The sequence below is a fragment of the Symphalangus syndactylus genome, chromosome 10, assembly GCF_028878055.3.
Source record: "Symphalangus syndactylus isolate Jambi chromosome 10, NHGRI_mSymSyn1-v2.1_pri, whole genome shotgun sequence".
NCBI lineage: Eukaryota > Metazoa > Chordata > Mammalia > Primates > Hylobatidae > Symphalangus > Symphalangus syndactylus.
Genome location: NC_072432.2, coordinates 10,922,997 through 10,935,778, shown reverse-complemented (window position 1 = coordinate 10,935,778; position 12,782 = coordinate 10,922,997). Strand labels below are relative to the sequence as shown.

At 54.2% G+C, this 12,782-nt stretch overlaps 1 protein-coding gene across 2 annotated transcripts; it reads right to left on the bottom strand.

Moving 5' to 3' along the window:
• Positions 1–9,769: 9,769 nt before the first annotated feature.
• CALML3 (calmodulin like 3) lies at positions 9,770–11,572 on the bottom strand. Of its 2 annotated transcripts, XM_055296213.2 has the most exons (2): positions 11,040–11,460; positions 10,356–10,841 (listed from the first exon to the last, which is right to left on the bottom strand). In XM_055296213.2, exons 1-2 carry the CDS (start codon positions 11,445–11,447, stop codon positions 10,695–10,697), a joined length of 555 nt encoding a protein of 184 aa, XP_055152188.1. In that variant the 5' UTR covers positions 11,448–11,460; the 3' UTR covers positions 10,356–10,694. The 2 variants fall into 2 exon arrangements, with proteins under 2 accessions (XP_055152189.1, XP_055152188.1); XM_055296214.2 differs by having other exon boundaries at positions 9,770–11,572.
• Positions 11,573–12,782: the final 1,210 nt, after the last annotated feature.

The following is a 12,782-nucleotide window of genomic DNA, read 5'->3' as shown; positions in this document are numbered from 1 at the left end:
TGATAACCAATCACAGCTGAAGTTCTCGCCTGTCAGAGCCACAATAATGGCGCTTATACAATTACAAATGCACCGTGCACCGTTTCTGTCCTCTCTTGGATCCCACAGCCAGTACTGGAGTGATTTTAGTTCCAAGATGTGTGTCACACCTGTTTGTATGTTGTATTAAACAGCCCTGCCTGAAGGCAGGAGGCTCTCTGAGCCTGGTAAACAGCACAGGGCTGGGTCCACAGCAGATGCTCAACAAATAATTGTAAGACTGGCGAATGGATGAATGAATGAAATATGCATTGAAGTAAATCTCTGATTTTTCTTTTTTTTTTTTGAGACGGAGTCTCGCTCTGTCACCCAGGCTGGAGTGCAGTGGCACAATCTCGGCTCACTGCAAGCTCTGCCTCCCTGGTTCACGCCATTCTCCTGCCTCAGCCTCTCCGAGTAGCTGGGACTACAGGCGCCCGCCACCACGCCTGGCTAATTTTTTGTATTTTTTAGTAGAGACGGGGTTTCACCGTGGTCTCGATCTCCTGACCTCGTGATCCGCCCACTCGGCCTCCCAAAGTGCTGGGATTACAAGCATGAGCCACCGCGCCCGGCCTGATTTTTCATTCTCTAAATGCCATCCATATATCTTTGTGTTCACTACAGCAGAAGAGGCCATAGCAATAAAGATAGAATCACTACTTATGAGGGGGGCCATTCTCTTTTCACACCTACTACCTTCCCTTCCAGAGGGCTGATGCAGGGTTAGAAATGAGAATGTGAGGCCAGCCGCGGTGGCTCACGCCTGTAATTCCAGCACTTTGGGAGGCCGAGGTGGGTGGATCACCTGAGGTCAGAAGTTCGAGCCTGGCCAACATGGCGAAACCCTATCTCTACTAAAAATACAAAAATTAGCTGGGCGTGGCGGCTGACGCTGGTAATCCCAGTTACTCTGGAGGCTGAGGCAGGAGAATCGCTTGAACCTGGGAGGCAGAGGCTGCAGTGAGCTGAGATCATGCCACTGCATTCCAGCTTTGGTGACAGAACAAGACTCTGTCTCACAAAAAAAAAAAGAAAGAAAGAAAAGAGAATGTGGAAGGGAACAGATTCCGGCATCACACTCCCTTTGTCTTGCTGAAGCCTCTGTGTTCTAGGTTAAATAAATCTCTTTTTAGCCTTCTTTGGAGTTTCCTGAGGTCCCTGCAGGTTTTTTTTTTTTTTTTTTTTTTAACAGAAGGCTTGGTTATTGCAAAACCTCTTTGCGTGTTTTTGTTCCCTTTCAGTGGAGACTCTGTTTGCCAGTAGAACTAAAGTTTCCTCACAGGTTTTGGGTTACAGATAGGGTCTTACTCCATCCCCGAGTCTCCTTTGGGAACATAGTTTTTTAAGAGTTGTGACTGTGCAGAACCGGGGCTTGCATAAGGCCACCAAGACTCTGGATTAGGAATGGAAAATTTCCTTTTAAAATTAGGTAGGGGAGTTTGGAGCAGGATTTTTATTTGGATAGCCTAATTCTTGGAAATGCAGCTGGTATCCCTTGGGATATTCCATAAAAACCTTCACGCATAGCTTCAGGCATTTACTTATTCCTCGTAAGCCTTGATGGGGAGAGGTCTCCACACAAAGCGCTGTGATCAGGACTTCAGGAAACACAAAGAGGCTTTTTCATTCTGCCCAGGCCAGGTTCCCACACAGGTGAACTGTTCTGCAGTTTGGTTGCCCCTGTAGACATCTCCAAATCTGTGCTATGGTGAAATTCCTCCTCACGTCGAATCAAAATCTTCTCTGTTGATGTTTAAGACCACTTTTTTGTTTAAGGCCATTTGGTTTTTACAGGAAAAGAGGAACAACTCTTTACCTCCTGCCTAATCTCCCTTTCTGAATTGAAAGACTGTAATCGAATTGCTGTGAAGTATTTTCTTTCCCAAGCGAAAGAATCACAATTCTGTGAGCTTCTGCGCTTTGGCGTGGCGATAACTACGGGCGGGAAGAGTGTTGGGGAGCGTTGAGAGTCTCTGGCAGGCTGACCACACACTCTGGGTTGTTAGAAGCTCTTTCCCGACTACATCTGTCATCTAGGCCGGGAGAGTTCAGGGAAAAGTTCTGGGGCTTCAAGCCTGCTGTGCAGAGGGAGAAACCGAGGACCAGGTACAAGCCGAGCCCAGCCTGGCTGACGGGTCCTGTGGGTGGCGCAACGTGAGGCGTCGCTTGGTATCTGGATTCTCTTGGGTCCACAGGCAGCTGGCATCACTTATTAGTCACCCTTCATTCAGTGTGTAACCTGACAATATCAGCGGTGCTTTCCGGACAAAGAAGCTAATGGAAGAAAGCCAAAGTTGTGTCATCAGCCTGGGCAGAAACGAACGCCAGCCCATCGGCAAAGAGCCTGCTTTGATCTTCATCGTGGGAGGATGGAGGGTCTGAGGAAGCAGCGACAGTCTGCGTCTGGGTGTGGCAGGCTCTGCCCTGGGAGCTCAGGGGGACATGGTGAGTGGGGCAGGCACATAATTTGGGGGGCTTAGTGCAAAATGAAAATACGAGGCCCCTTGTTAAAAACTCTGTAAGGGTTCAAGACAGCAACAGCAGAGCCTCAAGCCAAGTGTGGGGCTTTCCTGAGAAAGGGCCTGTGCACCTGTGAGGCAGCAAGGTGGGGGCGTGTGGTGACCTTCCCACCTGTGGACCGTCTCTCTCCACGCTCCGCACCCTCCCTGGGGAACCTCATCCAGTCTTCTGTTTGGAAATCCTATTACCTGAAAATCAACGAAAACCTAGAATTTATCCTCTGATCCCTCCTCCCATGTCCTCCAACCATCAAAATGTAATTGTAACCCATTTTCCTTTTTCTGATGTCGTACGCCCCCGGTTGCAACAACCTTGCTTCAAGCCCAGGTCTCTCACTTGGGCCATTCCCAGGCTTCCTAATGAGTTTCCCTGTCTCACTCCGACCCTATCTTCATCCCCTAAGAGCTGCCAGCGTGCTCCCCATCTGCCTCCTGCACATGTGTGACCCACGACTGTCCACTGCCCCTGGAGTCGAGCCCAGGCTCTGCAGGATGGCAGCAGGTGGACCTCATTGCCCGGCACGCCTACCTCTCCACCGTCCTCACCAGCATCTCCTCCCAGAGCACACCAGGCTGCCCCATGCATCCAATCCACACACGCACTCAAATGGCCACTAAGCCAGGTTCCGCTTTAGATCTTCACTGTGAAGACGCCAACAAGAGGAGCTGATGCTTTGGTGGGGAGCAAGGTGGAAAGGAAACCCTCATTGGAATGGATCGAGGTGAGTGCCCGGGTTCCAGATGTGCAGGTGCAGGGTCAAGGCCGGAGCTCAGGGCTTGGAAAGTCAGGAGGGGCTTCCTGGAGGATTTGATGTGAGGACTGAGGGCATCAGGATGGGTAGGAAGTGGTCGCTCAAGAGGAGCCGGACTGCTTCGGGCCCTGCGCCTTTTCCCACACTGTGCTTCAGCCTGGGACACCCAACACCGCCTTGGCCTGGCTGCCCTGCAGACCCAGCGGGCAAGTCCCTTCTCTGTGGAGTCTTTCCCGGTACCCACTCTGCTCCCTCCATGTGCTGAGCCATGGCGGACACCTCCTCTTCTTGGCTCCAGGGCACTCCCCCAGCCCTTGTGTGTCTCATCCTCGTCTGTTCACTGACCTCCCCTGTTATGTGTGAGTCTTTCTCTCTTGGCATCCCCTGAAGCCTCACACACACGAGCACATGCCCGGCACTCAGCAGCATCACAGAATATGAGTCTGCATTGCGCCACTAGCTTTAATCTTACAAATGCTGTATTATTCAGAGCAGGGGGATGTAGCTCTGGCCACAGGCACTGGTCCCATCTTCAAGGAGGACTCTGAGAAGCTGACACGTGTCCCAAGCTGAGCTACCACTGGGGGATAAGGGAGGAACCTTACCCACTGTCAAAGAACCTCTGGACAGAGCCTGGAGAGGAGAGGATGCCATGTGGGGCATGAGGGCACCTGCTGCTGTCGGAGGCACCAATACATAGACACATGGAGAGGGGCTGCTACTCTAGACTCTCCCGAATGTAGAGAGAATAAAGGGGCCAGTGGGGGCAGTTACATGGAGGCACCTTTCAGACCTAAGGAAAAGCTTTCTGGGGATAGCAATTTTCCAACCTTTGGGTGACTTGCCTTGACCTCCCTACCATGGTCACATTCAAGGCCTTGTACACCTGCCATTGCTTAGGATGTCATCACTCATAGGCCTCTCATCCTGCATGGGAAGTTAGGCCAGATAACCTCTATGATGCTGTGCAAACCTAGGCATCTACAAGCCTAAACGTTGATCTCAGCCTGACTCTCACCCAGCCTCGGGCCCTGCGGTACCACGGCTGTGCTGTCTTCATGCCCAGGTTGCATCCCAGGAGGCTACACTTTGTGCATGGCTGTGCCGCCTCCAAGGATCCTTCACTTCCTCAGCAGAGCTGGGGTTGGGAGAGCAGGGGCTTTCCTGGGCTGCTCCGCTGCTCCTCAGCAGGGCCAGGCTTTGAATCGCACCCACGCATCTACGGTCTGGAAAGACACACCAGAATTTGTCAAAAGACAGTTTCCCATATTCAAGGGATTATTTCCCTCATTCTCCTTCCTTTACCCTTGGATCCTTTCCAGAATCAAGTGGATCTGACTCCCTGCATCCCCCTGGGAGTCACTATGAAGTCAGAATTGGACTCAGACAAAGGACGGCTCTGGACCAAGTCCCCAGCAGCCCTTGCAGACCTTGGAGCAGAGAGAGAGGCCATGAATACACCTGACCCCCTTACAGTGGATGCTTGGGGGCTGCCATAACAAAGCACCACAGGTCAGATGCTTCAACCACAGAAAGGCCTCATCCGTAGTCCTGGAGGCTGGAAGTCCAAGGTCAAGGTGTTGGCAGGGTTGGTTCCTTCCAGAGGACTGTGGGGAGGGGCTGTTCCAGGCCTCTCTCCTGGGCCTGTGGACGGCTGTCTTCTCCCTGTGTCTCCACACTGTCTTCCCTCTGGACATGTGTGTCCACGTGTCCCACTCTGACAAGGTTATATTGGCTGAAGGCCCACTCTCATGACCTCGTTTTAGCTTGATTATCCCTGTAAAGACTATCTCCAAATAAGGTCATGTTCTGAGGTCCTGGTGGGTAGGACTTCAACATATGAGTTTTTGGAGGTGGGGGGCACAATTCAACCATAATAGGGTCATGTGGCTTTTTCTGACTGCCCATCACCTGCACCCCAAGATGTGAGTTTGGATGAGAAGCTGAGAAGCCCAACATCTCCCTGCTGCTCTGCAATAATGAATGGCGAAGGTTCGTGCAGCACTTTGGCTGCAGACAGATGCACCTGTGCAGGGCAGGGAGCGGATTGGGACCTCCTGTCACAAAGATGTGCCCACTGCAGGATTCCCTCTTGTTTTCTGGGACTGCAGCAGCCCCAGCACCTGCATGGGTTCCAGTGGTGGGCCGGAGGGGAAGGAGACATCATGTCTCACGTGGCAAGTGGGCAGTCCACCAGCACTCCTTCTGCAGATGCCCACACCCAGACATGACGGGTCCTGTGGCTCCTGGATGTTCCTGGCATTGATCAATTCCTTTTCTTTTCTCTAGGTCCTCTCTGCCCAGACAAATTCTGCCTGACAGCTGTTTCCCACTTCCGGGCCTTTCCTACCGAGCTCTCTCCAGCACTCACTTCCTCTGTGAGCTCAGCGCCTCTTGGTTTCAGGCTCCTTGCTCTGAGAACTCCTCTCTGGCACAGTGGGAAGGGCATGAGCTTTGGGGTCGGTCAGACCCAGGGTCAAACTCTGATTCACTAGATATACGGCCTTGGAGAAGTTATTCAAATTCTCAAAGTCTTAATCTTTTCTTCTCTGAAACAGGCTGAAACAAGCTACTGCACTGGCTTGTTTGGAGGATTAAAGGAGCTAATGAAATGCAAGACAGGTGCCTCCTAACAGCGTGCCCCAGTGAGGGCTGAACTTCTATCATGGGGGGGCCTTCAGACCCGAGTCTTCAGGGGTGCAGTGGGCTATAGGTGAGACTGGTTTGGCTGGTGATGACGGGAGATGAACTTCACCATGGGCCAGCAGGGCCACATGTGGTCAGTCTTCAGGAAGTCACTCCCTGGATGTTCAGCTCCCCAAGGTATGCAGGGCCGCCCTGGCTCTCCGAGGCCTACGCCCACCTGATGTTCACCCTTCAGATGTTCCCCTCCTTATGTGCTAAGAGCCTGGCTCCTTTCCCCTCCTGGGTAGTTCTGCACACACTACACAGACATGAAAGACCTGAAGAAGGTGTTTAAGGGACTGTGTGTGGTTCCTTCTGTTATTATTCCGATAGGTACTTTCTCCTCTGATTATGGAAACCCTGCCATTGTTTCTAGGTCTGTTTCAAGCTTCTCACTTCCCTGCACTTTGAGGAAGGTGCTTGTCTCACCCAGTACTCAGCACTCAGCCTTGTCCCTGTTAGAAAGGGCTCAGAGGAGGCCTTTCCCAGACACTTCCCTTCCTTGCCCAGTCCAGACCCCTATCTGAGAACCTGTTGCTATGGAAATGACTACCAGAAAAGCAAGATGGTGAGGAGATTGACACATGGTTTAGGGCCAGACCTTTCTCAGAGGTGGTTTTTGGTCTTGTCTTACTTTATGTAGCTTTGTTTTTTGGTGGAGAAACACAGCTCATATTCCCCATTGCTACCATTCTCCATGGAGCAGTCTTACCCCATACACGAGTTTTGATACTACATTTCTCTAGCGGAAGCCATGGGTCGTTTTTAGCTGGCTGGTTCTGGGAGCCTTTGAACAGGCCTTTGGAATCTTTGAGGATAAACAGGAGCTGGCAGGGCTGGGCTGCATTTGATTTAAAATTGGAAACACGGGAGTCAGAGGCGAGCTTTATATAGTCTGGGAGTGCAGGAGCCCCAAGTCCTGATTTATGAGGGAGCTCAGCGAAAGCACGTGGAAGCCAAGGTAATATTTGTAAATTCCTTTCCCCTAGGATGGCTGGAATGTTGTTTTGAGCTGCAGTCAGATTGCACCTTTTTGGGGGATGAGGGCAGGTTGTTTAAATTACGTTATTCAATGACTGAAAAGAAAGGGATATGCCAGTTGGGCAACTGCCTCTAAGTCTCTGCCACAGAAAAACACAGGGCGGAAGAAAGCTCCACCCGCAGGGCTGGGTCCCTCTGGGGAACCCTGTATGCCCATTTGCGTGGCTCCTTCCTCCTGCTCCAGCCCCCAGGCCTCCCCTTGCCTATGTCCAACAGGTGAGCACCCACCCCTGGCAGCTGGAGTGATCACATTTTACCAACAAAAAAGTTTACCTTGACATCTGGGTTTGGGGCAGGCTCTTTGGAAGTGCTGACCAGGGTGGGAAAAAAGAAGGGAAAATAAGATAAAGGGAGATGGGGAGGAAGCTAAAGACAGGCCCAGGTGTGACCTAGGTAGACCTGGATCCAGAGGCTGTTGTGTGAGAGGACACATTCACTGCCATGGGTCAGAGTAGCTGATGCCAGGCTGTGGAGGTCAGCAATGCTAGCCCGGTGAGAGATGCATTCACACTGTGGGTTTGGGGTCCGCTGGTGAGGGCAGGGGATGCCCTGGGCATCACACTCCGTGAGGCAGAAGGAGCAGTGTCGGAGAGCATTGTCAGAGCTGCGTCCCCCTCTGGCCTGGCCTTCCTTACCCCAACACAGAAGGTTGGGAGGGGGCGGAGCCATGTGGCAGCAGGCGGCGCTCACTGTGGTGAGGGCAGTGACCCAGCTTCAAGGAGAAGGGAAGACAGAAGATGTTACTGCACAATGATATTCAGGGCCAGGCACAGTGGCTCGTGCCTGTAATCCCAGCACTTTGGGAGGCTGAGGCAGGAGGATCACTTCAGGCCAGGAGTTTGGGCAAGACTGGGCAACATAGAGACCTCACCCCTCCAATTTTTTTTTTTTTTTTTAATTAGTGGGTCATGGTGGTACACGTCAGTCCCAGCTACTCTAGAGGTCGAGGTGGGATGATCACTTGAGCTTGGGAGGTCAAGGTGGGACCACCACTTGAGCTTGGGAGGTTGAAGCTGCAGTGAGCTATGATTACATCACTGCACTCCAGCCTGGTCTACAGAGCAAGATCCTATCTCAAGGCAGGCGGATCACGAGGTCAGGAGATGGAGACCACCCTGGCTAACACGGTGAAACCCCGTCTCTACTAAAAACATAAAAAATTAGCTGGGCGTGGTGGCGGGTGCCTGTAGTCCCAGCTACTCTGGAGGCTGAGGCAGGAGAATGGCGTGAATCCGGGAGGCAGAGGTTGCAGTGAGCTGAGATCGCGCCACTGCACTCCAGCCTGGATGACAGAGCAAGACTCCGTCTCAAAAAAAACAAGACACCTCCATTTACTACTCTGCTTCTGAGGACTCCCCCTCAGGGAGGATCTGGGGCTGCCAGCTCTAAGCTGAGAGCAGGTAGGACCTTTCCACCACCCCAGCCAGTGCCTGCCTGAACACAAAGAGCTCTTGATGAAAGGCTCCCAGCACCTGCAAAATCCAGGGCCAGGTGGCTCCAGAATGACTGGTGTGTGGGGTTGCAAAAAGACCTGCCCTGGCGGAATTGCTGGGAGGCTGGGAGGAAAACAAAGACACTGGCGTGCCCTCCTAGCCCAGGCATTGCCAGTGCATAGGTCCCAACCTTTGTAAGAGCTTCCTCAAGCCTGCACCTGGGAAGAGGGGGCTTAGATGTCAAACCTCAGCCATGCGTATGACAGTGACGACAAAGACGCCCTGTGCAGGGAGACCTCGGTTTCTCTCCTTCCTGCAGAATTTAGGAGACATTCTACAAAAGGTGCTCAGGCCGGATGTCCTGTTCCTTTTGGCCGGCGATCAGCAGCCATGTGGGGGCTTCTACCTGCCCCTCCTGCTCACTGCCCCCCACCCCCTGGGGAGCTGCTGCCCAATGAACTCTAGACACTCTGTCCAAGTGTTTATGAGGCTTGTTCCCAAATCTTCCCCAGGACGTGTCCAATCAACCCCGACTCCTGAGAGTGGCAGGGAGGGATGGGGATTTGCCCGGCAAGCTGAGCTTTAGCTTGCCCTCTGCTTCTGTTCCCCTGACAACAGTACCTGCAGTTACACCTGCCCTGGGCCAGTGCTCACCGGAGACCCCACCATCCAGCATCCCTTCAGGAATCCAGCCCCAGAGCACCTGCTTCTGCCCCTTTCTGCTCTTGTCTTGTTCTCGAGCTATGGAGAGGGGTGGCTACCCTGGACAGCCTTGCAGTATTAGAGCGGGAAGGGATCTTTAAGGTGATGGTAATATTAGCTGTCATTATTAAGCACCTACTACATGCCAGGTGTGTTAAGAATGTTGTTCTGGCTCCTCACAAGTGCTGGAGAGAGGCATTACCGTAGTTACCATGGTGGAGGCACAGGTTGGTGGCAGACCTGTAGCTGAGTGGTCAGGGCACAGACCTGACTGAAATCCCAGGTCTGCCTCTTACCCACTGGGAGGACCCAGGGCTGCTTTCTGAAGCCCTCTGTGTCTCCACTTCCTCGTTTGTAAGATGAGGAAGGTAATAATAGTGGCTGCCCCATAGGGAGGTGCCAATTGTCTGTGCAGGCCAAGTGCTTGATGGTGCCCTGAGCCCAAGCAGGTGGCACGAGGGTCCTGTCGTCCTGGAGGTATCAGTGGTGCAGTGATGATGGCAAGGCCGGGGCTGGGGCCCAGCTCTTTGTTTTACAAAGGAGGAAACACGGTGGTAGTGGGCGGGGGTGGGGTGTCAGGGAGAGAGGATGCATCCACCATAGCCTTTTCTGATGGGCTCCGTCTAGTGCCCATCCCACAAAACATACCTCCCTTTAGAACTGAAGGGGTCTCTGGCAGGGCCCCTTCGACCTCTGGGTGTTGGCGGCCGCTTGCAGGGCTAGCGCAGGACCAATGCCTCTGAATGGCTGTCACACTGTGTGTGCCCAACTGCCCCCCAGCCCCTCACCATCTCTAGTGCCTGGTACTTCACAGCCAGGGAGCACTTGCCAGGGGGAATCAAAGGAATCAGCAGGTGCCTTCTCAACGTAATGGACTCGGGTCTTTCAAGTCCCGATGGACTTTTAACCACTCTTTGCTGCCAGTGTATCCATTTGATTGAGAATATTCAACATTTCCCTCATCCAGACTTCTCTCTCTCTGAGGCACCATCCCCCCTCCCCCTGTATAGGAATTCACTGCATTTTCAAAAAGCACAAAAATGGAGATTCCTGCCTCGTTTCAACCCTGAATTTAACAAGAATCATTTCCATGGGAACCAGAAAAAAGGAAATGAAATAAGAACGAATATCTCATTTATTTCCCTGCAGCTCTCATCCCCCCCTCATCCAAGCCTCCCTCCTTCCAGATGAATAGCAACAGGTTACAGCTGACCCGGTTTCACTCCCAGCTTCAGAAGATGAATCACGGTGGGTTGGCAGGCAAGGAATGGGGCAAGCTGGGGCAGCGTGGAAGGCAGTGCTGTTTTCAGGAGGCCTGACCTCTGTGGCCAAAGTCCCCGTCAGCACCGCTTACTGCAGGCCAAGATGCCTCCCACCCTCCAGAATCCGACCGCGGAGGGAGCCTCCAGTCCAGGAGCCTCCGGGAATCCTGGCGTGGGCTGAGGGCTGCAGCCCCCCGGCCTGGGCATTGGGTGCCTGTTAGGGATCTTGCCTGGGTGCCCTAAGGGGTCACCCGGTGTCCGTCCTGGCAGGCCGCAGAGTCAGCGCAACCTGCCCTGGCGCTTGGTCCTAAGGTCAGCTCTGCTTCTCCCGAGTGGGGAGGGCTTCACGGTTTGCTTGGAGTGGGAGCGTTGCATGTCATTCAGATGAGCAGGTGGGAAGGTCGGCAGGAGAGCAGAGAAGAGATGCTGGAAGCGGGATGCGGAGAGGTGGGCTGAATCAACCACGCCCAGGAAGAAGCCACAGTGCCCAGGGGAGGCAGGGGGATGAGGGAGCAGGCGGGAGGCCCGGGGTTCTTGCCCCGTGGACCGCGTGGGCGCCCAGGAGCATGGCCTGCGCCGGCCTCACTTGGACACCAGCACACGGACAAACTCCTCGTAGTTCACCTGTCCGTCTCCGTCCGTGTCCGCGGCCCGGATCATCTCGTCCACCTCCTCGTCACTCAGCTTCTCCCCCAGCCGGGTCATGACGTGTCGCAGCTCGGCGGCGCTGACAAAGCCGTTGCCGTCCTTGTCGAACACGCGGAAGGCCTCGCGGATCTCCTCCTCGTTGTCCGTGTCCTTCATCTTCCTGGCCATCATGCCCAGGAACTCGGGGAAGTCCACGGTGCCGTTGCCGTCCCGGTCGATCTCACTCATCATGTCCCGCAGCTCGGCCTCCGTGGGGTTCTGGCCCAGGGACCGCATGACCGTGCCCAGCTCGCGGGTGGTGATGCAGCCGTCCCCATCCTTGTCAAACAGGGAGAAGGCCTCCTTGAATTCTGTGATCTGCTCCTCAGTCAGCTGGTCGGCCATGCCAGGGGTGGGGGCGTGGGTGGCAGAAGAGGTCGCGGCGGGGTCTCCCTCCCAGTGCCGCAGCCCGGCTGCTGTCCCAGCTCTGGAGTGGCAGGTGGAGATCCGGGCGGCCGGCGGGCTGTCTCGCCCTGGCTTGAGACGCTGGAGCTTAAGAAGCAGCAGCGTCCTCCCCCATCATTGGCAGACGCCCCTGCCCTGCGGTTGCCCGGGCCTGTCCTGTTTAGACAGGAGTCCAGGGCCTGCGAATTGAGCTGACGCCAGCACCTCTGTGCCTGCTTGCACCCGGACCCAGCAGAGCCACGGGGGCCCCCGAATCACACTTGCAGTCAGGGCGTGGTGGGTGAGCTTTGGAGCAATCCACGCTGGACTCCTTCCTCCTGAATTTCCCTTTCTCTCCTCCCTCCCCGTCTCCCACCTGCCGCTTGTCTCCCACTCAGTGAGCTCCAGTGCCCTTTCTTCCCTTGCGTGGAGGGCTTTTTGCAGGATGAAAGGCAGATGGAAGAAACTTCCTTGCCTTTGGTTTCTAAAGCCTTATATAGCACCGGAGGGTTTTTGGAGGAGGAAGGTTTTCCCTTCAGGTAGAAGCAGCGAGTTTTCTTATCTTCAGAATGGACATGAATAGGGAGGGGTTTCCTCCAACCCATTCACTCATCCACGCTTTCACAGATATTTATTGAGGGCCTACTTCGTGCAGTGTCACTCTGGAAGCTGGGAACACAGTGGGACCGGCAAGCCACCCCCAGTCCTCATGAGATTAACTAGCGAGACAGCTAGTTTGCAGGTAAACTAATCAAGGAATGCAAACAAGGTAACTAGGGATTATTGATAAATGCTGACGGACATACAAGGGGGTGATGGACAGGACCCCGAGGTCACCTTTCAGCCTGGTCAAGGACAGACCTTCTGCTGAGAAGCAGCCGTCTAGGCCAGAGTGGGCATGGCACGGCCAAGGGCTGGAAGATGATCAGTGGGGCTGCAGGCCCGTGAGGGAGGGCACAAGGAGGAGAGACAAAGGAGACCTTGAAGGGCTCAGCCAGGAAGTCCCACTATCATTCTGTGGTCCACGATGCCCCAGGAGCTCCGGGCAGCATGGAGCTGGGGCTGTGGAGCGGCCTCTCCAGGAGGAGACCCACTCAGGGGGATGGTGGGGTGTTCACAGCACAGACTCGGCTCCCACTCCCAGGGGGCCTGGAGACATGACCCCCAGAGAGGCAGGAGCAGGTGCTTCGCCTGTGGGAATCCAGGAAATCCACACTGGGGGAGAAACGTGGAGCCCACTCTATTTTTTGCTGGGTGTGTAGGGGTGGCGTAGAGACCTGAATGGGAAAGAAAGTG